Source organism: Salvelinus namaycush, chromosome 7, assembly GCF_016432855.1.
Source record: "Salvelinus namaycush isolate Seneca chromosome 7, SaNama_1.0, whole genome shotgun sequence".
Lineage (NCBI taxonomy): Eukaryota > Metazoa > Chordata > Actinopteri > Salmoniformes > Salmonidae > Salvelinus > Salvelinus namaycush.
In genome coordinates, this window is record NC_052313.1 from 11,408,826 (window position 1) to 11,436,561 (window position 27,736).

The window sequence follows — 27,736 nt, forward strand, 5'->3', positions numbered from 1 at the left end:
TACCGATGTTGGCATTTTTAGCTAATTTCGGCCGATTCCAATATGTACACCGATATATTGTGCATCCCTATTTTAAAGTATTTTACTGTTGTCATATTGTACTCTGCCATTAGCTACGTCTGTACTATTCTAAGATAACCTGGATGTATCATACAAGAGAAATGTTTAACCATTACCAGTTTCCCAACGTTTGATATTTCTCTTCCCGGTGACTGTTTTTGTACGGCAATTCGAACAGGGATAAAAACCACCAGATTCCGCAATTGTAGAACGATGATCATCAACAGCGAGCTCTGGTGGTAGCAAACTATAGTGAGCATCACAGATGAGCACACACACTTTTCAGCAACAGTGACGGAAAAAGTACCCATTCCTCATACTTGAGTAAAATGATTAGATACTTGAGTATTTTTCTATTATTAAGGTAAAAGGGAAAGTCACCCAGTAAAATACTACTTGAGTAAAAGTATAAGGTTGTAAATATACTTAAGTATCAAAAGTAAAAGTATAAATCATTTCATATTTCTTATATTAGGCAAAGCAGATGACACCATTTTCTTGTTTTTAAAATGTACGGATAGACAGGGGCACTCCAACATAATTTACAAAAGTTGCATGTGTTTAGTGAGTCAGCCAGATCAGAGGCAATAGGGATGACCACGTGTTATCTTTAGGAATGTAGTGAAATAAACGTCGTAAAAAATATAAATAGTAAAGTACAGATACCCCCCAAAACGACCTAGTTGTACTTTAAAGTATTTTTAGTTAAGTACTTTACACCACTGCCAACACACTCAATAAAACACTCAAGTAAAGCAGAAAAGCTTAACAGTATGAACATTTATTTCTGGATATAAATTACAAACTGTTCGAAATAGTGTCTACTCAGATTATAGTAAATACATTGTTTATCTCGTTTATTTTTTCTTTTAGAAATAGTCATCGTACAGGGAGTTTCTATCCACCATATTCTATCATTTTATCCTACTGAGACTGAGGGCTGATTATAAATGCTGAGCTATGACAGACAGACAAGACCTGTCCCAAATAAAAACAGGAGTAATACACATGTTGACCAGCAGAGGGAGACCGCTGTTTAAAGACTGAAGTTTGGCATAATATTGGCCCGTTTGCCAGACACATGCTATTCCTGTACTAAAAAACACTTTCAGTGGAGATTCACTATTGTGCATTTCTTTTTAGTGCAGAAGTAGGTTTACCGTCTGGAAAACCAACTGGGCCTAAGTGTTCATGATATCGATAGTAATTTTTACATGAGAAAATAGACAAAGACACAGATAGATGGGAGATGACAGAATACCTTATTACATCTAAGCTGCCTTACTGATGTTAACAGTCCCTGTTTATACACTACTGCCCACATTGAGCACACATTTTATTCCGTCAAATGGAGCCACTGCCCGTGAGGGGGGTCTGCCTGGTATTTATACAGTACCACAAACCGCTCTGTGACTTTCTGACTGTGGGGGAAAAGGCATGTTTGTATGCTACTGCATAAATACTGCACTGCAGGTTTGATTGAATAGAGCCGTGAGTGCAGGCAAGAGGACGCTGGGTAGAGGAAAGGGGTGAAAGATGAGGGAGATGTGGAATCAGAGAAAGAGTGACACAATCTCTCTCTCAAAGTATCATAAAGACTATGCTCTATTGCAATGCCAATCACATCAACCCAACATCCCAACCACAATCACACAGTTAGCTGGTGGTGGATGGATCTCGATAAACACACATACAAAAAATGGCTGACAGACAGAACTGCAGAAGAACGTGCTTTAGCCCTTTTCATTGTTGCTCATGAAAAGAAGGAGAGATGAGCAGGTTCATATGCTGCAGCTGGCTCCGTCAGACAGACAGACAGACAGACAGACAGACAGACAGACAGACAGACAGACAGACAGACAGACAGACAGACAGACAGACAGACAGACAGACCAGACAGACAGACAGGACTAAGCCAGGGTAGGGCTTTACAAAGTAGGATCCATAAGTTAGCCAGATCACCTTTGACACTCAAAATATGATCAAGCAAAAATAGTTAATGCGTTACTGGGAGTTTTGAGCCTATTTCAAATTTATCTTTAATATTAACTCCTTTTCTGTATCAACTTATTTAATTTTTTGAATCAAAAGTTGTTTCTGGTACATTTCTGGGGCCAACTCCTACAATCTAACACACCCTCCAGTAGTCTGCCACAGCAACACTCAGAGCAGATGGTTAACGTCAATAAATAAAGTGAAATCTTACATACAGTACTGCCAGAGAGACGGGGACCTTCACACTGCAGTCATCCCTGACCTCTGAACTGTTACATGGCTCTCTGTCAGCAGGACAGTGTTATTGCAGTGTAGTCATGACAACACTAAATCATCACCATGATCATCTTTCTCACAATCCCAATAGTATGATGAATGCATATTTTTTTCTATTTTGCTCATTCATGTATCACACACACACACACACTCCAGCTCCACAGACTAATGGTGCTTTCAAGAGAACTGGGAAGGTCATTCCGAGTTAGATGACCGTTCAAAACTATTTTTCCCAGTCGGAGCTCGCTCCTCCCCGATTTCCCAGTTGTCTTGAACGCACGTCTTGAAGTCACAGGTAGGAGATTTCCGAGTTCCCAGTTGTCTTGAAAGCGGCATCAGAGAAAGGGTTATTAGAGAGACTACATGACATCACATGAACATGACACAGCATGGTTGAGACATACAGACAGACATGGTTCAGACCAATGACGTCAATAAACCCTGGATTGCTGATGCTATTAATTTGGCAATAAAATTGACAAAATCACATGTATTTAAGTATTTCCTTGTTGTAGTGGGGACAGTAACATTAGTACTCTCTAAAGCACTTACTTTATGGAATATGTTTTTATAAAACTTTTTTTTGTATGTTTAGTTCACATAATTAACATATATTATATTTTACTAGTAAAAAACGTGTAGACATTGAAACATTTATTTCTATAGCTTCCCAAATCTTTTTTTACACTGTAGTACCAAAATGGCTTCAATACAGCACCCCACTGTCAGTCATCCAGGGTTTATACACATTATTGGTTCAGTCAGACAGGGCTTGTAGGACTGTAGGCTGAAACAGAATCATAATAACAACAATATGAAACTGACCTCAGTCCAAAATAAACCAGCTGAATTATGAAAAATCTTTTCTCAATTCTTCCCTTTTTCTGAAAAGCTTATTTTGAAACAGATCAGCTTGAGTTGCCCACCATCACTGATCATTAGCAAAGCTCAATTTTCTGCCCGTGAGGACAGATTACTATGGCATGTTTAGCTCAGTCTGTGTCTAGTTGAAAAGCTTCTGTGTTAGAGTGTTAGTGTCACACCTGTAAACACCAATCCTCCACCTCCACGCCTGGAGCCTGTAGGAGGAGTCGGTCTTAAAAGGGGGCATTCCCAAACCTTAAAGGGGTGTGTCTGAACTGAACCAGACCTCAGCTGCAGCGCCGGACGTGCTCCAGGACGTACTCGGGGAAGTGCAGAGTGCAGACCTGCAGCCCATCCAGTTTGCAAGGCATCCTGGGATACTCGTCCTCTTTCCACTTGTTGTCATCGGGGTCAAAGGTCAGGATGGAGTCGGAGTAATGTCCGTTATAGCAGAGGCCCCCCAGTACCATGATCTGTCTGTCCAGCACCGCAACGCCGTGCCCACTGCGCCCGATGGGCATCGACGCCAGGATGGTCCACTCGTCTGTCTCAGGGTCGTAAACCTCCGTGGACGGGCAGCCCTGCGACTCGAATGACGCCCGGAGGATCACACACACCCCCCCGAACACATACAGCTTCCCGTTGTGGGAGATCATCTTGTGGAAGCAGCGAGCGTAATTCATCTTCGCCTTGTTCTCCCAGCAGCTGGTGTGTGTGTTGGGGAGGAGGGGAGTACGGGCTGAACGTGTCCTGTGTGTGTCCGTTGTTCCCGTTCCCGCTCCCGCAGAGCCTGCTACACACAACCCTCCCCCTGCCTCGCGTCCAGGGTCGAACACACACACCCCTCCCCCCGCGTCCCGCCCCGGGTCGAAAAGACACACCCCTCCCCCCTCGTCCCGCCCCGGGTCGAACACACACACCTGTTTGGAGGTGGACGAGGAGGTGATTCCTCCGGTGATATAGAGTTTACCATTCAGGACCGTGCCCTCGTGACCGTACTTGTTGACTGGGTACGGATCCACAAACTCCCAGCGGTCTGCCGTGATGTCATAGCGTTCCGTGGAGTAAAAGGTCTCATCCCGCGTCCGCCCAGCCACCGCGTAGATGAACTTACCAATAACCCCCACTGCAAACTCTGACCTTGAAGTGAAGACACAAAAAACAAAACGTTTTTCCCCCCCTTTCTTCACACCTAATAGATCTTGTAGAAACATGAAACCATGTCACACCTGGGAAGTGACAAGTACAGACCTGGGCACAGACATGTCGGCCATGCGTAGCCAGGAGTTCTGGCGGGGGTCGTAGCGGTAGACTTTAGAGGAGGCGTGGAACTCCCCGTCAGGCCCTAGCTCCTCCCCCCCCAGCAGGAAGGCAAAGTTGTTGACGATGGCCAAGCAGTCTGGTCGGAGAGGGACCTGGGGACCTTCCAACTCCCACCACACCTACGGACAGGTCATACACACACATTATAAATAGACATATACATTATAGACACATTATAAACGGACATATATACATTACACACAGACATTAGGCACATTATAGCCATGATATACATTAGACACATTATAGACATAGACACAAGCTGTTTTTTTGTGACGTAAAATTAGTATGTAGTTAGTATGCTTATTGGTCATAGTATGGATATACTTAGTATGCTTATTGGTCATAGTATGGATATACTTAGTATGCTTATTGGTCATAGTATGGATATACTTAGTATGCTTATTGGTCATAGTATGGATATACTTAGTATGCTTATTGGTCATAGTATGGATATACTTAGTATGCTTATTGGTCATAGTATGGATATACTTAGTATGCTTATTGGTCATAGTATGGATATAGTATGCCAAAAGTTCCCGGATGTCGTACTACATTCGCCAAAATATGCAGTACACAAACTGTGGACACTATTGCCGTGCTTTTAGGGCCCATAATGCAATTCTTCAGAAAATGGGAAAGGCTTCACAACATTCAGATTTGAAGAAAATGTCTGAAAGTATGCAGCCGAAGTCCGACAAGAGCGGATACAAATTCATTGCTTTAACTGATGACAATTGTTAAGAATTGAGCAATGTAAGAAAGTAATGACTTTTCAAATATGTTACGTTATGTTGGCTGACAATTTGTTAGCTATGCTAGCCTTACAGACCGCATATCATTACAGCAGTTACTTGTATGTATCGGTATGTTAGCTAGCTACCTCGTTAGTTGGTAACTAATACACAAAACTTGGAAATAAATTAATTATATGCTATCTAACTAACATTTATTGACTTTATTATTCACGTCATTCTTAGCTTAGCTAAGTGGTGTAATCGTTGTGCGTTCTCAATGGACATTGTTAATGAAGTTGTAAGATGTCCATCTAGTAATTTGTTAGACATGCTAACAAGCTAGAAAGAAGTTGCATAGCAACAGCATCAACTTCCAGTAGACAGGCGAAGCGCTAGTACACTCAACTGAAAAGATACCGTTTGTTTACAGTGTACTAAAATGAAATAGAATATATTCATTAAGTATGTAGTATACAGTATGTTAGTATGGGTATTACCACCCTGCATCCCACTGCTGGTTTGCTTCTGAAGCTAAGCAGGATTGGTCCTGGATGGGAGACCAGATGCTGATGGAAGTGGTGTTGGAGGGCCAGTAGGAGGCACCCTTTCCTCTGGTCTAAAAAAAATATCCCAATGCCCCAATGACACTGCCCTGTGTAGGGTGCCGTCTTTCAGATGGGACGTTAAACGGGTGTCCTAACTCTCTGTGGTCACTAAAGATCCCATGGCACTTACTGTAAGAGTAGGGGTGTTAACCCTGGTGTCCTGGCTAAATTACCAATCTGGCCTTCATACCATCATGGAAACCTAATCATCCCCAGCTTACTTTTGGCTTATTCATCCCCTGTAACTATTCCCCAGGTCGTTGCTGTAAATGAGAACGTGTTCTCAGTCAACTTACCTGGTAAAATAAGGGTAAAAAAAAAAAAGACATTTGAACACAGCTATATACATATTATACAAATCATAGTCACACAGATATTGTAGATATTATAGATACATTAAACACTGACACATTATATATCTAGATACATTATAGACAGACACACATTATAGACAGACATTATAGACAGACAGACACACATTATAGACAGACAGACACACATTATAGACACAGACAGACATGTGTATAATGTGTGTATAATGTTACATTATAGACATTAGACCTGACATATTAGAGCATGGCAGTAACAAGTCTCAACACCCAGTAGCTCTTCAGTAGGAGCGTTGGTACCCCTCTGGTACCAACGCAGACCCCCCCCCGGCTGTATCCTTGTATCCTAAGTGCGGCAGTAGGATCGTACCTTGGGTCTGTGCGGCAGTAGGATCGTACCTTGGGTCTGTGCGGCAGTAGGATCGTACCTTGGGTCTGTGCGGCAGTAGGATCATACCTTGGGTCTGTGCGGCAGTAGGATCGTACCTTGGGTCTGTGCGGCAGTAGGATCGTACCATGGGTCTGTGCGGCAGTAGGATCGTTCCATGGGTCTGTGCGGCAGTAGGATCGTACCTTGGGTCTGTGCGGCAGTAGGATCGTACCTTGGGTCTGTGCGGCAGTAGGATCATACCTTGGGTTTGTGCAGCAGTAGGATCTTGCTGTTGACCATGCTGTGTCCGATCATGCCCCTGAACACGGCCGTCTGCGGTCGGACTGAGCGGATGCGGTTGGACCGCGTCTCGACCAGTGGCTGCTCGTTGACGTCGTGGAAGTAGCTGAGAGCCTGGTCCACCTCCTGACGCAGCTGTCGAGAGTAACGATAGAACTCTGACGTCTTCACCTGAGGGAGATGACGAATTAGTCAGAGGTGATGTCATAGAGGAAGGCAGAATGCCTCATCTTGCAACAGTATCAGTGTGTGTGTGTGTGTGTGTGTGATATATATATATATAACTCAGCAAAAAAAGAAACGTCCTCTCACTGTCAACTGCGTTTATTTTCAGCAAACTTAACATGTGTAAATATTTGTATGAACATAACAAGATTCAACAACTGAGACAAACTGAACAAGTTCCACAGACATGTGACTAACAGAAATTGAATAATGTGTCCCTGAACAAAGGGAGAGGGGTCAAAATCAAAAGTAACTGTCAGTATCTGGTGTGGCCACCAGCTGCATTAAGTACTGCAGTGCATCTCCTCCTCATGGACTGCACCAGATTTGCCCGTTCTTGCTGTGAGATGTTACCCCACTCTTCCACCAAGGCACCTGCAAGTTCCCGGACATTTCTGGGGAGGAATGGCCCTCACCCTCCGATCCAACATGTCCCAGACGTGCTCAATGGGATTGAGATCTGGGCTCTTCGCTGGCCATGGCAGAACATTGACATTCCTGTCTTGCAGGAAATCACACACAGAACGAGCAGTATGGCTGGTGGCATTGTATGCTGGAGGGTCATGTCAGGATGAGCCTGCAGGAAGGGTACCACATGAGGGAGAAGGATGTCTTCCCTGTAACGCACAGCGTTGAGATCGAGCTTGTCATTGCAGGCAGTCCGATGTTCGCCCCCGTCCCCCGGACGCTTGTTCCTGTTGTCTAAACCTTCTCCAAAAACCTGGCACTGAAATTCACACTCCTACTCAATACAACACATTCAATTTAACTTCACACTGTTCAGTGTATAATACTGTATAGATTGGCTGATTTGCTCATATTTACAAAGGCTTACCTGTGATTTGGAGGAATGGGAGGAAGGAGTACACATCAGTTGAGACTGGTGAAGGGAGGATGGATCATAATAATGGCTGGAACGTTACAAATGGAATGGTATCAAACACATATAAACCATGTGTTTAATACCATTCCACTCCAGCTATTACCACGAGCCCATCCTCCTCAATGAAGGTGCCACCAACCTCCTGTGATATATATGCATAATGATCTGCATCTCTCTCAGAACGATCTTCTTGACCTTAACCAGTCAGGCTTCAAGATGGGTCACTCAACCGAGACTCCTCTTCTCTGTGTCACGGAGGCTCTCCGCACTACCAAAGCTGCCTCTCTCTCCTCTGTTCTCATCCTCCTAGATCTATCCTCGGTCTTCAACACCGTGAAGCATCAGTTCCTCCTCTCCACCCTCTCAGGGCTGGGCGTCTCAGGCTCTGTACACTCTTGGATTGCGTCCTACCTGGCAGGCCGTTCCTACCAGCTGATGTGGAGAGGATCTGTGTCTGCACCACGTACTCTCACTACTGGTGTCCCCCAGGGCTCGGTTCTAGGTCCTCTCCTCTTCTCTCTACACACCAAGTCATTAGGCTCTGTCATATCCTGACATGGTCTCTCCTATCATTGCTATGCGGATGACACTCAACTAGTTCTCCTTCCTCCCTTTCTGACACCCAGGTGGCAACATGCATCTCTGCGTGCCTGGCAGATATCTCACCTTGGCTGTCAGCCCACCACCTCAAACTCAAGACAGAATTGCTCTTCCTCCCGGGGAAGGCCTGCCTGCTCCAAGACCTCTCCATCACGGTTGACAACTCCAGTGTCCCCCTCCCAGAGTGCAATGAAACTTGGTGTGACCCTGGACAACACCCTGTCATTCTCTGCCAACGTCAAAGCAGTGACTCACTCCTGCAGGTTCATGCTCTACAACATCCGTAGAGTACGACCCTACATCACACAGGAAGCGGCGCCAGTCCTAATCCAGGCACTTGTCATCTCCCATCTGGACTACTGCAACTCTGTGTAGGCTGGGCTCCCCGCTTGTGCCATTAAACCCCTGCAAAACACTGCAGCCCACCTGGTGTTCAACCTTCCCAAGTTCTCTCATGTCACCCCGCTCCTCCGCACACTCCACTGGCTTCCAGTTGGAGCTCGCATACACTACAAGACCATGGTGCTTACCTACGGGAACAGCAAGAGAACCTGCCCCCCCCTACCTTCAGGATATGCTCAAACCCTACACCCCAACCCGAGTACTCCGTTCTGCCACATCTGGTCTCTTGGCCTTCCCACCCCTACGGGAGGGCAGCTCCCGCTCAGCCCAGTCCAAGCTCTTCTCTGTTCTGGCACCCCAATGGTGGAACCAGCTTCCCCCTAAATCTAGGACAGCAGAGTCCCTGCCCATCTTCCGAAAACATCTGAAAGACTACCTCTTCAAACATGATAACGAATGACAAAAATACACTTAACCAGCACACTCGCACTTGACCACGCCCCCTTCTAGCTCTGACTCTACGTTATTGAGGAACATTTTACTTTCTATGACTGCGATACGTGGTGGTCCCTCCTAGCTATCTTAAGATCAATGCACTAACTGTAGGGCACTCTGGATAAGAGCTTTTGCAAAATGACCAACATGTAAACGCAATTGTGTCAGTAAGGGGAAAACACTGCATCACACCTTCTTCACTCTTTAGTTAAGACACACACACTCTCCCTCCCTTCCTCACACACTCTGTCTCCCCCTCTCTCTCTCATACACACACCCCCCTCTCTCTGTCTCCCTCTCTCTCATAAACACCCCCCCCCTCTCTCTGTCTCCCTCTCTCTCATAAACACACCCCCCTCTCTCTGTCTCCCTCTCTCTCATACACACCCCTCTCTCTGTCTCCCTCTCTCTCATAAACACCCCCCCCTCTCTCTGTCTCCCTCTCTCTCATAAACACCCCCCCCTCTCTCATAAACCCCCCCCCCTCTCTCTGTCTCCCTCTCTCTCATAAACACCCCCCCCTCTCTCTGTCTCCCTCTCTCTCATAAACACCCCCCCCTCTCTCTGTCTCCCTCTCTCTCATAAACACCCCCCCCTCTCTCTGTCTCCCTCTCTCTCATAAACACACCCCCCTCTCTCTGTCTCCCTCTCTCTCATAAACACCCCCCCCCTCTCTCTGTCTCCCTCTCTCTCATAAACACACCCCCCCTCTCTCTGTCTCCCTCTCTCTCATAAACACACCCCCCTCTCTCTGTCTCCCTCTCTCTCATAAACACACCCCCCTCTCTCTGTCTCCCTCTCTCTCATAAACACACCCCCCTCTCTCTGTCTCCCTCTCTCTCATAAACACACCACTCTCTCTCCCACAAACACACACTGCTCCCAACTTTTAAAACATTTGGCACCAAACAGAATTTAAGACGCACCAGAAATAAATAGATTCGATATAGTTCAAGCTTCCATTAGGCCTATATGAATCCTACCTTTTGAAGCACATCTCATGAGTAGCAGACCCTTTTCCTTTCTTCCTGTGTCAGATGTGCCTAAACCTACTGACAAGTTACCAGTTGTTTGTTATCAAACCAATAATTAGCGACCCGGATTAGTTTAAAATGGCCCGTAACATTTGTGAAATTATATAAAAATTATATGAAATTATATAAAATGTGTGTGAATTCTGATACAAAGAAAGGCATCTCCTGTAATATGGGTCATATGTTTTTAACCGTTTAGGCTAGAAACGAGACGTTTTCTTTGTTGTAAAGCTGTAAGCATGCCTGTCGCCAAGCAGTTTTCCATTTCCCCTTTCAAAGTCTATTCAGACTGGTCTGTGCTCTTGGTTAGAACAGGCAATTAAATTATACAATGTGTCAACACTGCTCGCTTTGCGCGCTGCTCCAAAATAACAAAACGTACAACTCCAACAACAGAAGACTCATCAGAGTCTGGGTCTGCATCGCCGCTCGCCATCACGGCTAAATTATATTTTTCAAAACTGACGGCTGTAGGGGATGTGAAGAGCGGACGGAGAGAAGCAGGCGAGTGAGGGCTGGTAGGGGATGTGAAGAGCGGACGGAGAGAAGCAGGTGAGTGAGGGCAGGTAGGGGATGTGAAGAGCGGACGGAGAGAAGCAGGTGAGTGAGGGCAGGTAGGGGATGTGAAGAGCGGACGGAGAGAAGCAGGTGAGTGAGGGCTGGTAGGGGATGTGAAGAGTGGACGGAGAGAAGCAGGTGAGTGAGGGCTGGTAGGGGATGTGAAGAGCGGAGGAGAGAAGCAGGTGAGTGAGGGCTGGTAGGGGATGGGGCTGGTTCATTACAGCTGCCACACGTGATATACACATGAAAATGAAGTGGATATCATTGGACCTGTGCATACCAGAGACTAGTCAATGTTGCTTCAATTCAACTGACTTTATAAACAAAACTGACTTTATAAACATATTATAACAGGCGCCAGCAGGTTCTTTAGATCGGTAGGGCTGAAAAACTTGGTAGTATCATATGAAACATTACTACGGTACTCTAAAATGTTGGTATCATAAGCATCGGTACCGTGATACTACCGTAGTACCGGTGTACCGTCCAACACTATTTGTGTGTGTCTTACCTTCTCGAAGACGTTAGCGGCGGTCATGAGGCAGAAGCGTAGAGACTGGACGACAGTGTCTGTGTGTCTCCATCGGCGGCGGTCGTGTCGGAGCCAGGCCTGGACAGACTCATACAGCTCTATCTCTGGGAACCGACTCAGGGCATCACTGTCCAGGTACGCCTGACACACACACAGAGTTAACAAGAATATATAACCTGTTTTAAAGAGCTCAAAGCATCACTGTTCAGGTACACACACAGAGTTAACTAGGGGGTGCCAGTCAGTTCTTCCACCACACCTGCAGTCTCTCCAGGCTGAGGTAGAGCAGGAAGTCAGGTTTGCTCATCAGAGGAACAAAGTTCTCCAGCAGGAAGTTGTCAAGCTGCTCCTGCACGCCCTCCACCCCCACGCTGAAGTCCTCCAGAAGTCTCATCACCTCGGCACAGTTCTCCAGACAGATCTTAGACAGCAGGAAGGAACAGCAGAACTCTACCACCTCCGTCAGCTGGACGTACATTGCAGCCTAGAGGGTGAGGAGACAGTGACAGATCTTAGTCAGCTGGGGCCAGTTGCACCAGTAGTGGTAGAAAAAGTACCCAATTTTCATACTTGAGTTAAAGTAAAGATACCTTCATAGAAAATGACTCAAGTTAAAGTCATCCAGTAAAAGACTACTTGAGTAAAATGTAAAAGGTATTTGGTTTTAAATATACTTAAGTACCAAAAGTAAATATAATTGCTCAAATATACTTAAGTATCGAAAGTAAAAGTATAAATAATTTAAAATTCTTATATTAAAGCACAAACGGCACAATTTACAAGTTGTTTTTATTTACGGAGAGCCAGGGTCACACTACAACACTCAGACATCATTCACAAATGAAGCATGTGTGATTAGTGAGTCTGCCAGATCAGAGGCAGTAGGGATGACCAGGGATGTTCTCCTGATAAGTGTGTGAATTAGACCATTTTCCTGTCCTGTTAAGTATTCAAAATGTACGTTTGGGTGTCAGGGAAAATGTATGGAGTAAAAAGTACATTATTTTCTTTAGGAATGTAATAAAGTAAAAGTTGTCAATTATAAATATTAAAGTAAAGATACCCCCAAAACTATTTAAGTAGTACTTGAAAGTATTTTTACTTAAGTACTTTACACCACTGGTCGTAACTCTAAGTCCGGCGTAAAATGCGCTCTATACCGGACCTAAACATTATACCTGTTGACTTTCTGACGGGCCACTCCCAGGTGGTGAGGGTAGGCAACAACACGTCGGCCACGCTTATCCTCAACACAGGGACTCCTCAGGGGTGCGTGCTTACTCCCATCCTGTACTCCCTGTTCACCCGCGACTGCGTGGCCATGCACGACTCCAACACAATCATTAAGTTTGTCGACGATGCAACGATGGTAGGCCTGATCACAGATGATAATGAGACAGCCTATAGGAAGGCGGTTAGAGACCTGGCATTATGGTGCCAGGACAACAACCTCTCCCTCAACGTCAGCAAGACAAACTGTGGACTACAGGAAACGGAGGTCCTTTCACATTGATGGGGCTGTAGTGGAACGGATCGAGAGCTTCAACTTCCTGTGTCCACATCACTAAGGAACCATCATGGTCCAAACACACCAACACAGTCGTGAAGAAAGCACCCCAATGCCTCTTCCCCCTCAGGAGGCTGAAAATATTTGACATGGGCCCTCACACTCACTACACTGACACTCCAACACACACGCATAATGACGCCACACACTCCTCACATACGCTGCTGCTACTCTTTTTATTGTCTATCCTGATTGCCTAGTCACTTTTACCCCACTTGCATGTGCATACTGTATTACCTAAACGACCACGTATCCCTGCACATTGACTCAGTACCGGTACTGCTTGTATATAGCCTCATTATTGTTATTTTGTGTTACTATTTCCTTTTGCAAATGTTTCTTACTTTTAAACACTGGACTGTTGGGAAAGCGCTCATAAGTAAGCGTTTCACGGTCTACATCTGTTGTATTCGGCGCAAGTAACTTTTTCAGCGGGGACACCATTTGTCTGGACGATTTTCTGGGAACTCCATTTGTTTTGCAAGAAATTCTGGCGACCCCACACCAAATCGTATGACAACCTTAAAAATCGTCCAATTTAGATTTCCAAATCAGCAAATAACCTTCAAAACGATTACATTTTCATTCCTCTTTAAAAAAGAAAACCAATAAATACATTTACTAAAAAAATAATTTAAAAGTTTGTATATTGTCTCATAAAATAATATGTACTCTTAAATGTAACCTCGAACAGTCTATTAGCTAGAAAGATCACTTCAGACACATTTTCGCTAATAGAAGCTGTTTAACTGGTTAAACAAAGGCTAGCCATGTGCTGGAAAAAATGTAGGTCCAAGAAGTTGCCGCGACTTACTAGCAGGTTCTTTTTCAATGTCACATACTCCAGTGAGTGTAATGAGCTCCAATGAGTAATTAGCTCAATATTAGGAGTTGAGAAATAAAGTTGATGTTATTAGAAGATATTCTTATCTTTTCTACTGTATGTACGTAATTCATAATGTATTTATTCTCTTGTTGCTAGCGATATTCATAAAAGCAGTGGGGGAATAAAATCACTTAAAAATACTTTTGATGATCTTCCATCAGAATGTTGTACAAGGGGTCCTTTGTCCAGAACAATCGTTGTTTGGTTTTAGAATGTCCTCTTCTCCAGTCAATTAGCACGGAAAGCTAGCAAAGTAGCGCGAAGCTCTCCTTCCTGAACAAAGGCACACAACGCAACACGCCTAACGTCCCGAATAAATTTCAATAATCTAATAAAACTATATTGAAAAAACATACTTTACGATGATATTGTCACATTTATCAAATAAAATCAAAGCCGGAGATATTAGTTGTCTATAACGACAGCTTTTCAGAAGGCAATACCAGGTCCCTTCTCGCGCGCTCCAGAAAACAGGAAACTGGTGACACGTCATGCCAAGAGCTTTTATTCGACCCCAGATCAAGTTATACACTCCATTTCTTCTCTCACTGCCTGTCGACATCTAGTGGAAGACGTATGAAGTGCATGTATACTAATAAATATCAAGGACATTTATAGGCAGGCCCTAGAACAGAGCATTGATTTCAGATTTTCCACTTCCTGTCAGGAAGTTTGTTGCAAAATGAGTTCTGTTTTACTCACAGATATAATTCAAACGGTTTTAGAAACTAGAGAGTGTTTTCTATCCAATAGTAATAATAATATGCATATTGTACGAGCAAGAATTGAGTACGAGGCCGTTTAAATTGGGCACGATTTTCCCCCAAAGTGAAAACAGCGCCCTCTGTCCTCAACAGGTTAAAGGTCTGTGTGTTACCTGTAGTATCTCCTGCACAGTGACCATGCTGAGCTCCAGTGAACCGTAGTACATGAACCTCAGGACGTGGCCGAAGCCGGCAGCCGTTAACCCCTTCATGTGGATCTTGTCCTGGTCTCTCTCTCTCATGTCTGCTGTGAACATGACCCGGAAGTAGTCACTCTGGGTCGCCAGCAGGGCCTTGTGTGCCTGGAGGAGGGGATAACATTAAAATACATGTTAGTGAAAGTGTGTGTGTGTGTGTATGTATGTGTGTGTATGCGTGTGTGTGTGTGTGTTGCTAACATGGAAGTGGTGTTCCTCTATCAGCAGCGTGACGTCCAATAGGAGCCTCTCCTCGTACAGCGCCCGGAACCCTGAGGACACGCTTCCATCATGAACCTGGGACAGGTACACCTCCACCTCCCCCCCCGACATCACACACCTGGAGGAGGAGAGAGGAGCTTAATAACACACACCTCCCCCTTTGACAACACATACCTGCAGTAAGGAGAGGGATCAATAACACACTGGTAGTATGGCAGTACTAATGCTTTACTGTTCAAACACAGACCGATGAAAGAGTAGAAAAACTGTCACCATGTCAGTCAAAAGGGATCCATGACACTACAGACCAAACCCAATGCTGTTTTTCTCTCTAACACGTGTGTGTAAGACTGTCTCTGGAATGACGTCAAGAACATTCACCATTCACACCTCAGCAGTTCAGCTCTCGTACACACCCACACAGAAATGGGTGCTGCGTGCGTACACTCACACACACACGCGCGCTTACGCTCGAACACCCCGACAGCGTCTTTGAGCTAAATAGTACACAGCATCATCTGGATATGTATGCAACAACATTTCAACATTCACCTTCTGCTACCATTTCTGTCAAGCCGTCTACGCATACAGTTTGATGCATACGTTCGATAGTATGCACCACACTGAACGCACTGCAACACAATGCTGCAAGGCAAACGCAGTGTTTCATTGGAAATGAATGTAATTCTGGTGTACCAAAATGCAATGACTGTCGGTGTGTTCGAAGCGTCACACACTAGCAGCAAACCCACCCACAAACAGATACAAATGCATGCACAAACACTCTATTCACTCCCCCCCCCCCCCCACACACACACACACACACACTGCACACTCACCTCTGATTGGCCACGGGCATGTCAGAGGGGGTATTCCGAGCCAATCAGAGGACAGTGGCCCTTGTGTCCGGGGAGAAACTAACAACGCCCTTCTCTGAATCACCTGGACGACAAACCCAAAATTAAATTGTTCATCAAAACTGTATGTTGAAAATCAATACAAAAGATTATTCAAACCAAGCCGTGGCCAAGACCTAAAGCTACTGAGAAAGTTTGGCCAGATGTGTGAATATAACTTTTTCCTGAATGAGAAGAACGCGTACTGACGACTCCAAGGACCCCATTCCTATAGTCAAATTACATTTCTTCCATTCTTTCCTCCTGGCCAGATAAAAAGGCTGCTAGAAGGCCAGCATCCCTGACTCTTCACTGTTGATGTTGAGAATGGTGTTTTGGGGGTACTATTTAATGAAGCTACCAGTTGAGGACTTGTTAGGCGTCTGTTTCTCAAACTAAACACTCTAATGTACTTGTCCTTTTGCTAAGTTGTGCACCGGGGCCTCCCACTCCTCTTTCTATTCTGGTTAGAGCCAGTTTGCACTGTTCTGTAAAGGGAGTAGTACACAGCGTTGTACGAGATCGTCAGTTTCTTGGCAATTTCTCACATGGAATAGCCTTCATTTCTCAGAAGAAAGTCTTTGTTTCTGGCCATTTTGAGCCTGTAATCGAACCCACAAATGCTGATGCTCCAGATACTCAACTAGTCTAAAGAAGGCCAGTTTTATTGCTTCTTTAAATCAGAACAGTCTCCAGCTGTGCTAACATAATTGATAAAGGGTTTAATTAGCCTTTTAAAATTATAAACTTGCATTAGCTAACACAATGTGCCATTGGACCACAGGAGTGATGGTTGCTGATAATGGTCCTCTGTACGCCTATGTAGATATTTCGTTTCCAGCTGCAATAGTCATTTACAACATTAACAATGTCTACGCTGTATTTATGAACAATTTCATGTTCTTTTAATGGACAAAAATATGTGCTTTTCTTTCAAAAACAAGGACATTTCTAAGTGACCCCAAACCTTTGAACGGTAGTGTACGGGAAACATTCCTCATTCAGTCATAGTTAGCAGTAGAATAATGGATTGGCATGAATTTGCCATCGTCAACTTTTAGAAGGTCAGTAGGAAAGTTAAGCTAATCATTTAAACCACCAACATTTATTCACATTCACTGAACATTTAGTATTTAAAACTCAAACATTCATTTTCCAACTGCTTTTTCTATAAACCTGCAGACCATATCATTCTCCTCCATACTGTATATTCCAATGCATCCAACATTATGCATGCCCACCATGGTATTGGGCAGATGGTGAAATTTGAGAACTCATCTTGTTTAGAAATCAAACCCTAGGGGCACCCGAGTGGCACAGCGGTCTAAGGCACTGCATCGCAGTGCTAGATACGTCAATACAGACCCGGGTTCGATCCCTGGCTGTATCACAACCGGCCATGATCAGGAGTCTCATTGGCCCAGCGTCGTCCGGGTTAGGGGAGGGTTTGGCTGGAGTGGCTTTACTTTGCTCATCACACTCTAGCGACTCCTTGTGGCAGACCGGGTGCCTGCAGGCTGACCTCTGTCGTCAGTTGAACGGTGTTTCCTCCGATACATTGGTGCGGCTGGCTTCTGGGTTAAGCGGGCGGGTGTTAAGAAGAAGCGGTTTGGCGGGTCATGTTTCGCCTCCCGAGCCCGTTGGGGAGTTGCAGCAATGATATAACTTTGAAATTGGGGATATATAATCAAACCCTGGTCATCTTATTTCAGGGCACATTGTATACATTTTGCCCTGCTGTTTTTAGAGAAGATTGTATTGCTATATGCTATATGTATAGGCTGCGTTTACATCCTAGATAGAAGCAGGCCATTGGCTGCCTTCATCATGAGGGGTATGTACGGGAGTTCTGATTTGTTCTAAGCTTAGCAGTTCGGCAAATTTGCCTGAGCAGACTGTGTTGAAATATACTTTGTATGAGGAACATATACAAATAATCAGCTCCTCCCTCGTTTTTCGGCCCACCACCTACAGTTATCGATCACGTGTGTGGCGGATGAATCAGAATTAGTTGGGCAACAGAGGTCGACCGATTATGATTTTTCAACGTCGATACCGATTATTGGAGGACCAAAAAAGCCAATATTTATAATAATGACAATTGCAACAATACTGAATGAACACTTATTTTAACTTAATATAATACATCAATAAAATCAATTTAGCCTCAAATAAATAATGAAACGTTCAATTTGGTTTAAATAATGCAAAAACAAAGTGTTGGAGAAGAAAGTAAAAGTGCAATATGTGCCATGTAAGAAAGCTAACGTTTAAGTTCCTTGCTCAGAACATGAGAACATATGAAAGCTGGTGGTTCCTTTTAATATGAGTCTTCAATATTCCCAGGTAAGAAGTTTTAGGTTGTAGTTATTATAGGAATTATAGGACTATTTCTCTCTATACGATTTGTATTTTATATACCTTTGACTATTGGATGTTCTTATAGGCACTTTAGTATTGCCAGTGTAACAGTATAGCTTCCGTCCCTCTCCTCGCTCCTACCTGGGCTCGAATCAGGAACACATCGACAACAGCCACCCTCGAAGCAGCGTTACCCATGCAGAGCAAGGGGAACAACTACTGCAAGTCTCAGAGCGAGTGACGTTTGAAACGCTATTAACGCGTACCCCGCTAACTAGCTAGCCATTTCACATCGGTTACACCAGCCTAATCTCTGGAGTTGATAGGCTTGAAGTCATAAACAGAGCAATGCTTGAAGCATTGCGAAGAGCTGCTGGCAAAACGCACGAAAGTGCTGTTTGAATGAATGCTTACGAGCCTGCTGGTGCCTACCATCGCTCAGTCAGACTGCTCTATCAAATCATAGACTTAATTATAACATAATAACACACAGAAATACAAGCCTTAGGTCATTAATTAATATGGTCGAATCCGGAAACTATCATCTCGAAAACAAAACATTTATTCTTTCAGTGAAATACAGAACCGTTCCGTATTTTATCTAACGGGTGGCATCCATAAGTCTAAATATTCCTGTTACATTGCACAACCTTCAATGTTATGTCATAACTACGTAAAATTCTGGCAAATTAGTTTTTTTTTTTACAAGATGATTGCCATTTTTCCATTCACTAAAATGGGGGTTCTTGTTTTTTGCTAAAAATGCATGCAGTATCGCAGGCTTTAATTAGAGGGGACATTCGTTTTCCCCTGGAATGTGTGTTATGGTTGTCATGGAGATGGTACCTTTTGGGGGCCTCGAGGCCAGTCTCGAGTTTAGCTGACAGCATGCTGAGGGGACGCTCACATTTCCTTTGTTTATGTTTGCCCTGATCTAAAGACAGACACACAGAGAAAGAGAGAGACAGAGACAGAGAGAGAAAGAAAAACTGATGTTCTACAAACCTAGCTAGAAAAATAGATATATTTATTAAATCATGATTGTATTTTAGCTAGTGCATTTAATTGACTCAAAAGCATGTCTGTAGACTCACCATGTAATCTTTGATCTAATCGTGTTGGCTAGCAAACTAACGTTAGCTAAAACAGAGTCATATATTTTGTAGACTGAGTTTAACCAGTGAGCTCGCGCAGTCGGGGGAATCACAGCTTGATTATTTTTCACGCAAGGCCATGACAAGACTGTCAAATTGATAGTCAATGTAGCTATCCAACTTGCTAACGGCAATACACACTGTATTGCAATCTAAACTCTTCAAATATAACGGTCAAGAATAACAGTGACTGGTAGCTCACGACATCCCGTGGAATTACCTAGCAGCTAGTTTAGCAGACTAAAATGTCTCTCACCTCGGCGCTGCGAGTCCCCACAACCCCTCTTCGACCAGACAGACCTGGCTCCTTCTGACATGGGCTGCGGGTTTATAGCCGAGATCAAGAAAAAGGACAATAAAAAAGCATCGCCGAAGATTCCTTATCGTCCATTTAGAATCCCCCTGCGGCTTCAATTTGTCGTTCTTTTAACTGGATATCAAAATAGTGTTTGTCTATGGAGTCCATAGCCATTGCAGACGCCATATTATTCTCTGCACTGACGTAATTTCCTGAGGTATAGCCCATTCGAACGGAACTGTAGTGGCGTCGTTGTGCAGTGAAGTGAGCCTGTCAATCAAAATCACCAAGCAGGTGTACTATACTGGGCCAACCTGCGATTATAGACCTGCAGTGCAGAATAATTGAGGAGCGATTATAGAGCTGCAGTACAGAATAATTGAGGCCTCTCTTCCTCATACTGACCTTGTAATCAACTATTCTCTCTCTCACTCTCTTTTGTGTCTTGTATTTTATTTGTATTTTTTTCTATGCATACTCACATGGCCTTATACACTCAAACACAGTGACACTCCAACACACACACACACAAACACTCACTATATAATTTGCTCACACACACATAATATGCACATACATTTATACTGACTCTACACAAACGCACATACACTCATCTTATACGCTACTGCTACTTTGTTTATCATATATCCTGATGCCTAGTCACCTTACATATCTACCTCTATCACTACAGTATCCCTGCACATTGTAAATATGGTACTAGAACTGACTGACCCTGTACTGAGTATGCTTACTTACTTTCTTGTATTCTTATTTCTTGTGTTTTTGTTCTACCTTGTTATTTTTTGTATTACATAATTATTGATAACTGCATTGTTGGGTTTAGAGCTTGCAAGAAAGGCATTTCACTGTACGTGTGCATGTAACAGGGTTTTATTGGTGATTCCCCTTGCCACTTTATTGTTAAGCCAATGGGTTTTTGGTTTTAGTTTTGTCTTGCCGTCACCTACTCAACATGGCATCTTATTGGCTGGTTTGCGTAGCTTGCTTACGAGGGAGGATGTTTCATTAGAATCGTCCCAGTGAACAAGCACCAAACCAGCGGTAAGTTGTTGGTTGCAAAGCACTGTACATCAAAAGTGATTTTTATACTCCCAAGTGATGATTTAAGTGTACAATTTATATACATTTGTTTGTAAATGTTATTCGAACATCACACATAAGATGCAATGTTTTTTGGAGAATATTGGTTGTGCATTTTGGTTGTAAAGAATTCCCGCCAGTACTAGCTAGCAACTTACTGTGTCTGGTGGGGGGGGTTCATATATTTTGTACAGTGCGTGAGTGCAGAGTTGGATGGTGAGCCGTGCATTGCATGACGTGCAATTTTGTGCTGTTCCTACCAGGTACATTGTTAAAGATATTATATTGTATATTGTAATTGTATTATTTTGGTAACTACATGGCCCAGTGAACAAGCACCAAACCAGCGTGCGTGAGTGCAGAGTTGGATGGTGAGCCGTGCATTGCATGACGTGCAATTTTGTGCTGTTCCTACCAGGTACATTGTTAAAGAATAAATCTCCATGACTGGTGCTACATGTTGGAATTCGTGTCGAGGATTGATTGTACACAACGCAAGAAGAGTACTGTTACAGTGGTGCCGTGACCGTTCTTCTGGATCGGATCATCCTTCGCTGGATTTCCATCTCAGAACTTCGCCGTGGTTGCCGTTGAAGAACCAGATAAGACGTTGCTGGTGCAGTATAGTGCGATATCGCATTTCGCCACAAGAGGGCGCCATCAACGTTTTATTATCGAAATTGATGATTTCTCTGGCTGAGACACTTCACAGATAAACGATATAACTTTTGTGTTACTTGTTTATTTGCAATTCTAATGTATATCTGATATAAGTAGGGTGAGTTTTACCTGTGTACTAGATATAGGTTCGATTTTGACGTGACGTTAAAGAAAGAAATATATATATGCATTTTTTTTGCTAGTTACATTTTTATTAGTGTGTTGATTTCCCATTGTTAAAATGGAAGGTGTTGGGAGAGGTAGGGGTTTCCTGTCATTTAATCTGTCACCATCTGTTGGTAGGGGTTCAGGCAAAATTCCAGTTGCTTCTACACCTATGCCTAAACTGGAGGGTTTTGGGAGTTTTGATGATAGTGTACCCATGGAAACGCCCAAGGATGTGTATGACAGAGTTTTGCCAAATACAGGGAGTGGGGAGGTCTCCATGGATTTCATAGCAGACATAGTACAGCAGATTGGTCATTCCATTGGGGAGAACATTGCCTCCTGTTTGGAGTCAAAGGCAATTGTTGGACATGTTGGGGACAATGTTATGGGGAATGCATGCAGCTCTAGGGGTTTGGATGTGTCGGGCCTGAACCTGGTATTGAAGTCTGATATCAGGGAACCGGTGTACTTTCGGGGGGATGGCTCTGAAAAGTGCACAGTGCATGAGTGGGAGGATATGGTCATGGTTTACATGCGTAAGAGGGATGTATCTGTGATGGACCAAGCTGTTGAGGTTATGGGTAGGCTTATGGGAAGGGCCCGCGATGTTGTTAAAGTTGGCATACGCAGCAATCCCTCCGTTGATTTATCTAAAGGCCCGAGTCCCATCTTTGACATACTGAAACAACATTTTAGTGACACTGCTTTTTCAAGCATGCCCCTCGCTGACTTTTATGCCACATTACCTCTGACTGATGAACAACCATTTGAATATTGGCTCAGACTGAACAGGGCTATGGAGGTTGCTGAAGATTGTCTAAAGAGACAGAAAAAGAGTGTTGAAGACCCATCTCGTGAGCTCACAGTCATGTTCATCAGACATTGCCCTAACGCTGAACTGTCCCTTATCTTTAAGTGCAAGCCATTACAGCAGTGGACTGCTGCAGATGTTCATGAGAGGCTGGATGAATACAGGAGGGAGCAGAGGTACTCTCACTTATCTAAGGTGACCCCAGCCATCACAACAATGAAGCAGGAAGTTGGTGCTGTCATGCCGATCACCATGCCTGCTGTGAGGCCCCACATGGAAGTACCCAATACGTTGCCTTACCCAGCCCAGACAATTCAGGGCTCAGCTGAGCCGATGGAACGTATCCTTGCAATGCTGGAGCGTGTGCTGGAGCAGAGACCACAACAGTCTGACCATAGGTTCCAGAAAGGGAATAGGAGCAAAGTGAAGTCTAATGGGCCATGTAACGTGTGCGGGGATGCTGGACATGATACTTACTTTCACTGCAGGGCCAATCACCTCTGCTTTCTTTGTCATGTAGCTGGCCACGCACGCTCTCAGTGCCCCAAGGCCGCAGCTCTGAGCACAGCTGGTGGAGTCCCTACAGTAACCACTGCTCAGCTCCCGGAAAACTAGTAGGCCTGCATGTAGAAGGGGAGAGTGTTGGGCCTTTTGTAGAGTCCCCATCGGTGAGAGCTGTTGATTTGGAGTCTGTATATAAAAGTGTTTGTGACGAAATGGAGACTGAGAAGAGTATCATAATGCAGAACACACAGAGGCTTTCCGCACATGATGATTTATTTTATGCCAAGGTGTTAATAGGAGGAGAAGTGGAAATGAGAGCTATGCTTGACAGTGGATCCATGGCTTGTACCTTGAGCTCTAGGGTCTTACCTGAACTGTTGCGTGCAGGAGTGTTGAAAAGTCCATCATTGAGTCCTACAGAGGTAGTCTTGGTTGGTTGTGGTGGGTTGAAGACGAAGCCTTTGGGAGTATGTGAGCTGGAGATGGAGGTGTACGGATGTGTAGTTGCCGTGCCTACACTGGTGGTTGAAGGCCAGAGTGATGACCTCATCTTGGGCAGCAATCTCCTAAAGCACTTGATTCGCCACCTGAAGACGGATGGAGATCTCTGGAAGAGGGTTTATACTCCTGGGTGTGACGGGGGTGAGGAGAGCAAGCTAATCAATATGATGGCTAATGTGGAGAGATGGAGAGACAGTGAAGTACCTGACAAAGTTAGAACTGTGAGACTAAAAGGGGCGGTGACTCTAGAGCCTATGCAGGAGCACTTAGTCTGGGGCAGACTACGAAACACTCAGAATCTATCAGCGGGCAGTGCTGTTCTCATTGAGCCCAGCAGTTCAAGGTCAACACCAAGGTCAATACTAGTAGGGAGGACAGTAGCTCTATTGCGGGGGGATGGGTGGCTCCCTGTTAGAGTGATAAACCCTTCTCAGAAGACCGTGACATTGAGACGAAACGCCACTCTAGCCGATGTCTTTCCTTGCATGGCTCTAGAGGACTTTGACTGTTCGTGTGTGAATGATGATTCATCAGCAGCTTTGCAGCAGCAAGTGCAGAGAACGGCTGATATACTCACTGACTGCCAAGATGACTTGACACTGACTGATGACGGTTCCAGCCAACTTCACGATACTGACGGACCTGACAGTTCAAGCGAACCTGAGGTCTTACGTGACTTAGGTTTGACTGATATTGATGTCAACTCCTGTCAAGCGTCTCCTGCTGGTAAGAAGAAACTCATCCAGCTCATAGCTGAGTACCAGTCTATTTTTTCCAGGCACAAGTTGGATTGTGGAAAAGCTTCCGGATGTCTTCACCGCATTCAACTGAGTGATGAGAAACCCTTTCGGATGCCCTACCGACGCCTTTCACCAAATCATTATGAGAAACTCAAACAAGCATTGAATGAGATGGAAGAACGTGAAATCATAAGGAAGTCTAGTAGTGAGTTCGCCTCTCCCCTTGTCCTTGTATGGAAGAAGTCTGGAGACCTGAGACTCTGTACTGATTTTCGTTTGCTCAATGCTCGCACCATCAAAGACGCCCACCCACTCCCTCACCAGGCTGACGCACTGGCTGCTTTAGGTGGAAATGCCTTTTTCTCGACAATGGACCTTACCTCTGGCTACTACAATGTGGAAGTGCATGAGGATGACCGGAGATTCACAGCTTTTACGTCGCCATTTGGATTGTACGAATACAATCGTATGCCACAGGGGTTATGTAATAGTCCTGCAACCTTTATGAGGATGATGCTAAACATCTTTGGAGATCAGAACTTTCTTAGCCTGCTGTGTTACCTTGACGATGTCTTGGTCTATGCGCCCACTGAAGATCTGGCTTTACAGCGCCTGGAAATGGTTTTTGAGCGTCTCAAGGCTCACAACCTGAAGTTGGCGCCAAAAAAATGTAACTTTCTGCAGAGGTCTGTGAAGTTTCTGGGGCATATCATTAGTGCGGATGGTGTAGCTACAGACCCTGAGAAGGTGAGGGCCATTACAGGAGTAACAGAAGCTGATCTAATGGAAGATGGCACTGACATTCCATCTCAGAAGAAATTGAGGTCATTCCTTGGGATGGTGGTGTATTATCAACAGTTCATTGAAGGTTGCTCGACCATTGCAAAGCCTCTCTTTGGATTGACTACTGGACACAAGGCTCCACGCTGGAAAAAGAAGCGACGCTCACCTGTCAGGAAGTTGACGGCTGCCGACTGGACAACAGAATGCAGACAGGCCTTATTCCAGCTAAAGCAAGCCTTACTGGACCAGGTTTTGTTGGCCCACCCCAACTTCGAAAAACCCTTTCTACTCTCGGTGGATGCGTCCAGCAATGGCTTAGGTGCTGTGCTGTCCCAGGTGCAGGAACAGGGAGCTACAGCGAGACCTATAGCCTTCGCGAGCAAGTCCCTCAGTTATGCGCAGTCGAGGTATCCTGCACACAGGCTCGAGTTCTTTGCCATGAAATGGGCTATCTGTGACAAGTTCCACCACTGGCTACGGGGACAGCAGTTCACGGTATGGACAGATAATAATCCCTTGACATACATTCTGACCAAAGCAAAGCTTGATGCTTGTGAACAGAGATGGGTCGCCAAGCTGGCACCGTACGAGTTTGACATCAAGTACATCCCTGGAAAAATAAATGTTGTTGCAGATGCTTTGAGCAGAGAGCCCTTCGTACGACCCAGTGCACTCCATCGCCTGACAAGGGTCCCGTACGAGACCTTACTAGCTGAAGCCGACGCTGTGCGCACAGACAGAGTGCAAGATGTGTTTCGCTGGTCCAGCCACCCCTTTGACAAAGCCTCTGACTCCAACGAAGTGGTCATTAGCTGTCAGGCTACTGTTGACCCATCTGGTGCTTTATCAAGACATGAAGTTGCAGCTGTTCTTCATTCACACAGGTGCTGGGGGGATGAAGTGGGCTCACATGCACTGCTGTTGCCACAGCTTCCACAGGCTGTTATGCCATCAGAGCAGACCGATGTCGATGTTCTGCCACACGACCGACTGATGAGTAAGCAGCGTGATGACAACGTGATCAGCAGAGTGATCTTCTTTGTGGAGAGGGGGAGAAGACCATCCCGGAGAGAGCGTTCCCATGAGACTGTTGAGGTTTTGTGTCTTCTCAGAAGTTGGGACAAGTTGACCATGAAGATGGGTGTACTGTATCGTGTTTCAAGGAATGTGGTTACAAAGAGGAAAACGTATCTGTATGTGGTTCCAGCCTCCATGAAAGCAATGGTGTTGAAGGGTGTCCATGATGAAGCTGGTCACCAGGGCCAACAGAGAACAGTCTACCTGACAAGACAGAGGTTCTTCTGGCATGGCCTGGAGAGGGAGGTAAAAGCATATGTGAAGTGCTGCAGGAGATGCGTCGTGAGCAAGACTCCTGAACCGGAAGCGAGAGCTCCTCTTGAGAGCATAATAACAACTGAGCCTCTTGAACTAGTGTGCATAGACTTCTGGTCTGCAGAAGATTCTTCAAACAAGTCCTTGGATGTGCTCGTTGTTACTGACCACTTTACCAAATTGGCTCATGCCTTCTTGTGTCCGAACCAGTCTGCTAAGTCAGTAGCTCATCAGTTGTGGAACAACTATTTCTGTGTCTACGGGATGCCTCGCCGTATACATTCAGACCAGGGAGCCAACTTCGAGAGCGCTTTAATAGCCGAACTGTTGAGTGTTGCAGGTGTTCAGAAGTCTCACACCACGCCGTACCATCCGATGGGGAACGGGTCCTGCGAAAGGATGAATAGGACGTTGGGAAACATGATCCGGGCCCTGCCAAAGAGAGCAAAGCACAGATGGCCTCAGGCGCTGAAGTCCATCACGTTTGCGTACAATTGTACAATCCACGAGACCACAGGCTTTGCCCCTTTCCTGCTAATGTTTGGGAGGACGCCAAGACTGCCTGTTGACATAGTCTTTGGCTCAGTCATAGAGAACCCAGAAGTTGTCGACTATGACCAGTTTGTTCAGTCTTTGAGGAGAGATCTGAAAGAAGCCATGAATACAGCACAGGCATCTGCAGCGAAGCAGTTGAAGAGGCATGCTGACCTTTATGACAGAAGAGTCAGAGGAGCACCAGTGGAGATTGGTGATCGAGTGTTGCTGGCTAACAAGGTGGAGCGGGGAAAGCGGAAGCTCGCTGACCGTTGGGAGGATACTGTCTACCTTGTCACTGGGTTGAATGCTGACAGCCACACTTTTAAGATTCAGAACAGCTCCACTGGACGGGAGAAGACGGTACATCGCAACCTGATAATGCCAGTCAACTTCCTTCCTCTTCCCCATGCTGCCGTTGATGAGGGAACAGACATGTCTGGATTAACAGAGTCTGAGGGCATGAATGACAGCCTTATGGTCTCAGCTGCCATGGACACTGCAGTGGATGATGATGCTGAGTACAGAACGAGAGTGTGGGTGTCAGAATTGCCTTCTGAAGGAACAGGTGACACAAGCCTGGAGGGTGATGTGCGATCCTTGGATGCTCAGGATATTCCACCTTTGGATTCTGTGGAAGATATACTGCAGCTGGAAGTTCTGCCTCGGTCAGAGAGTCTTCAAGAATCTGACCGAGACCGTAACAGTGTAGTGAGTGAGCTAATT

At 45.0% G+C, this 27,736-nt stretch overlaps 1 protein-coding gene across 3 annotated transcripts; it reads right to left on the reverse strand.

Annotated features, from left to right (window-relative positions):
- Positions 1 to 820: 820 nt before the first annotated feature.
- Positions 821 to 20,088, reverse strand: LOC120050958 (kelch-like protein 15). 3 transcript variants are annotated; one of them, XM_038997502.1, is made up of 10 exons: positions 19,835 to 20,088; positions 19,271 to 19,358; positions 16,007 to 16,109; positions 15,147 to 15,285; positions 14,862 to 15,050; positions 11,791 to 12,015; positions 11,511 to 11,672; positions 6,821 to 7,030; positions 4,447 to 4,637; positions 821 to 4,335 (listed from the first exon to the last, which is right to left on the reverse strand). In XM_038997502.1, the coding sequence occupies exons 3-10, from the start codon at positions 16,024 to 16,026 to the stop codon at positions 3,483 to 3,485; spliced, it is 1,989 nt and encodes a 662-aa protein (XP_038853430.1). In that variant the 5' UTR covers positions 16,027 to 16,109; positions 19,271 to 19,358; positions 19,835 to 20,088; the 3' UTR covers positions 821 to 3,482. The 3 variants fall into 3 exon arrangements, with proteins under 3 accessions (XP_038853430.1, XP_038853431.1, XP_038853432.1); XM_038997503.1 differs by lacking the exon at positions 19,271 to 19,358; XM_038997504.1 differs by lacking the exons at positions 16,007 to 16,109; positions 19,271 to 19,358.
- Between the last annotated feature and the right edge of the window lie 7,648 nt (positions 20,089 to 27,736).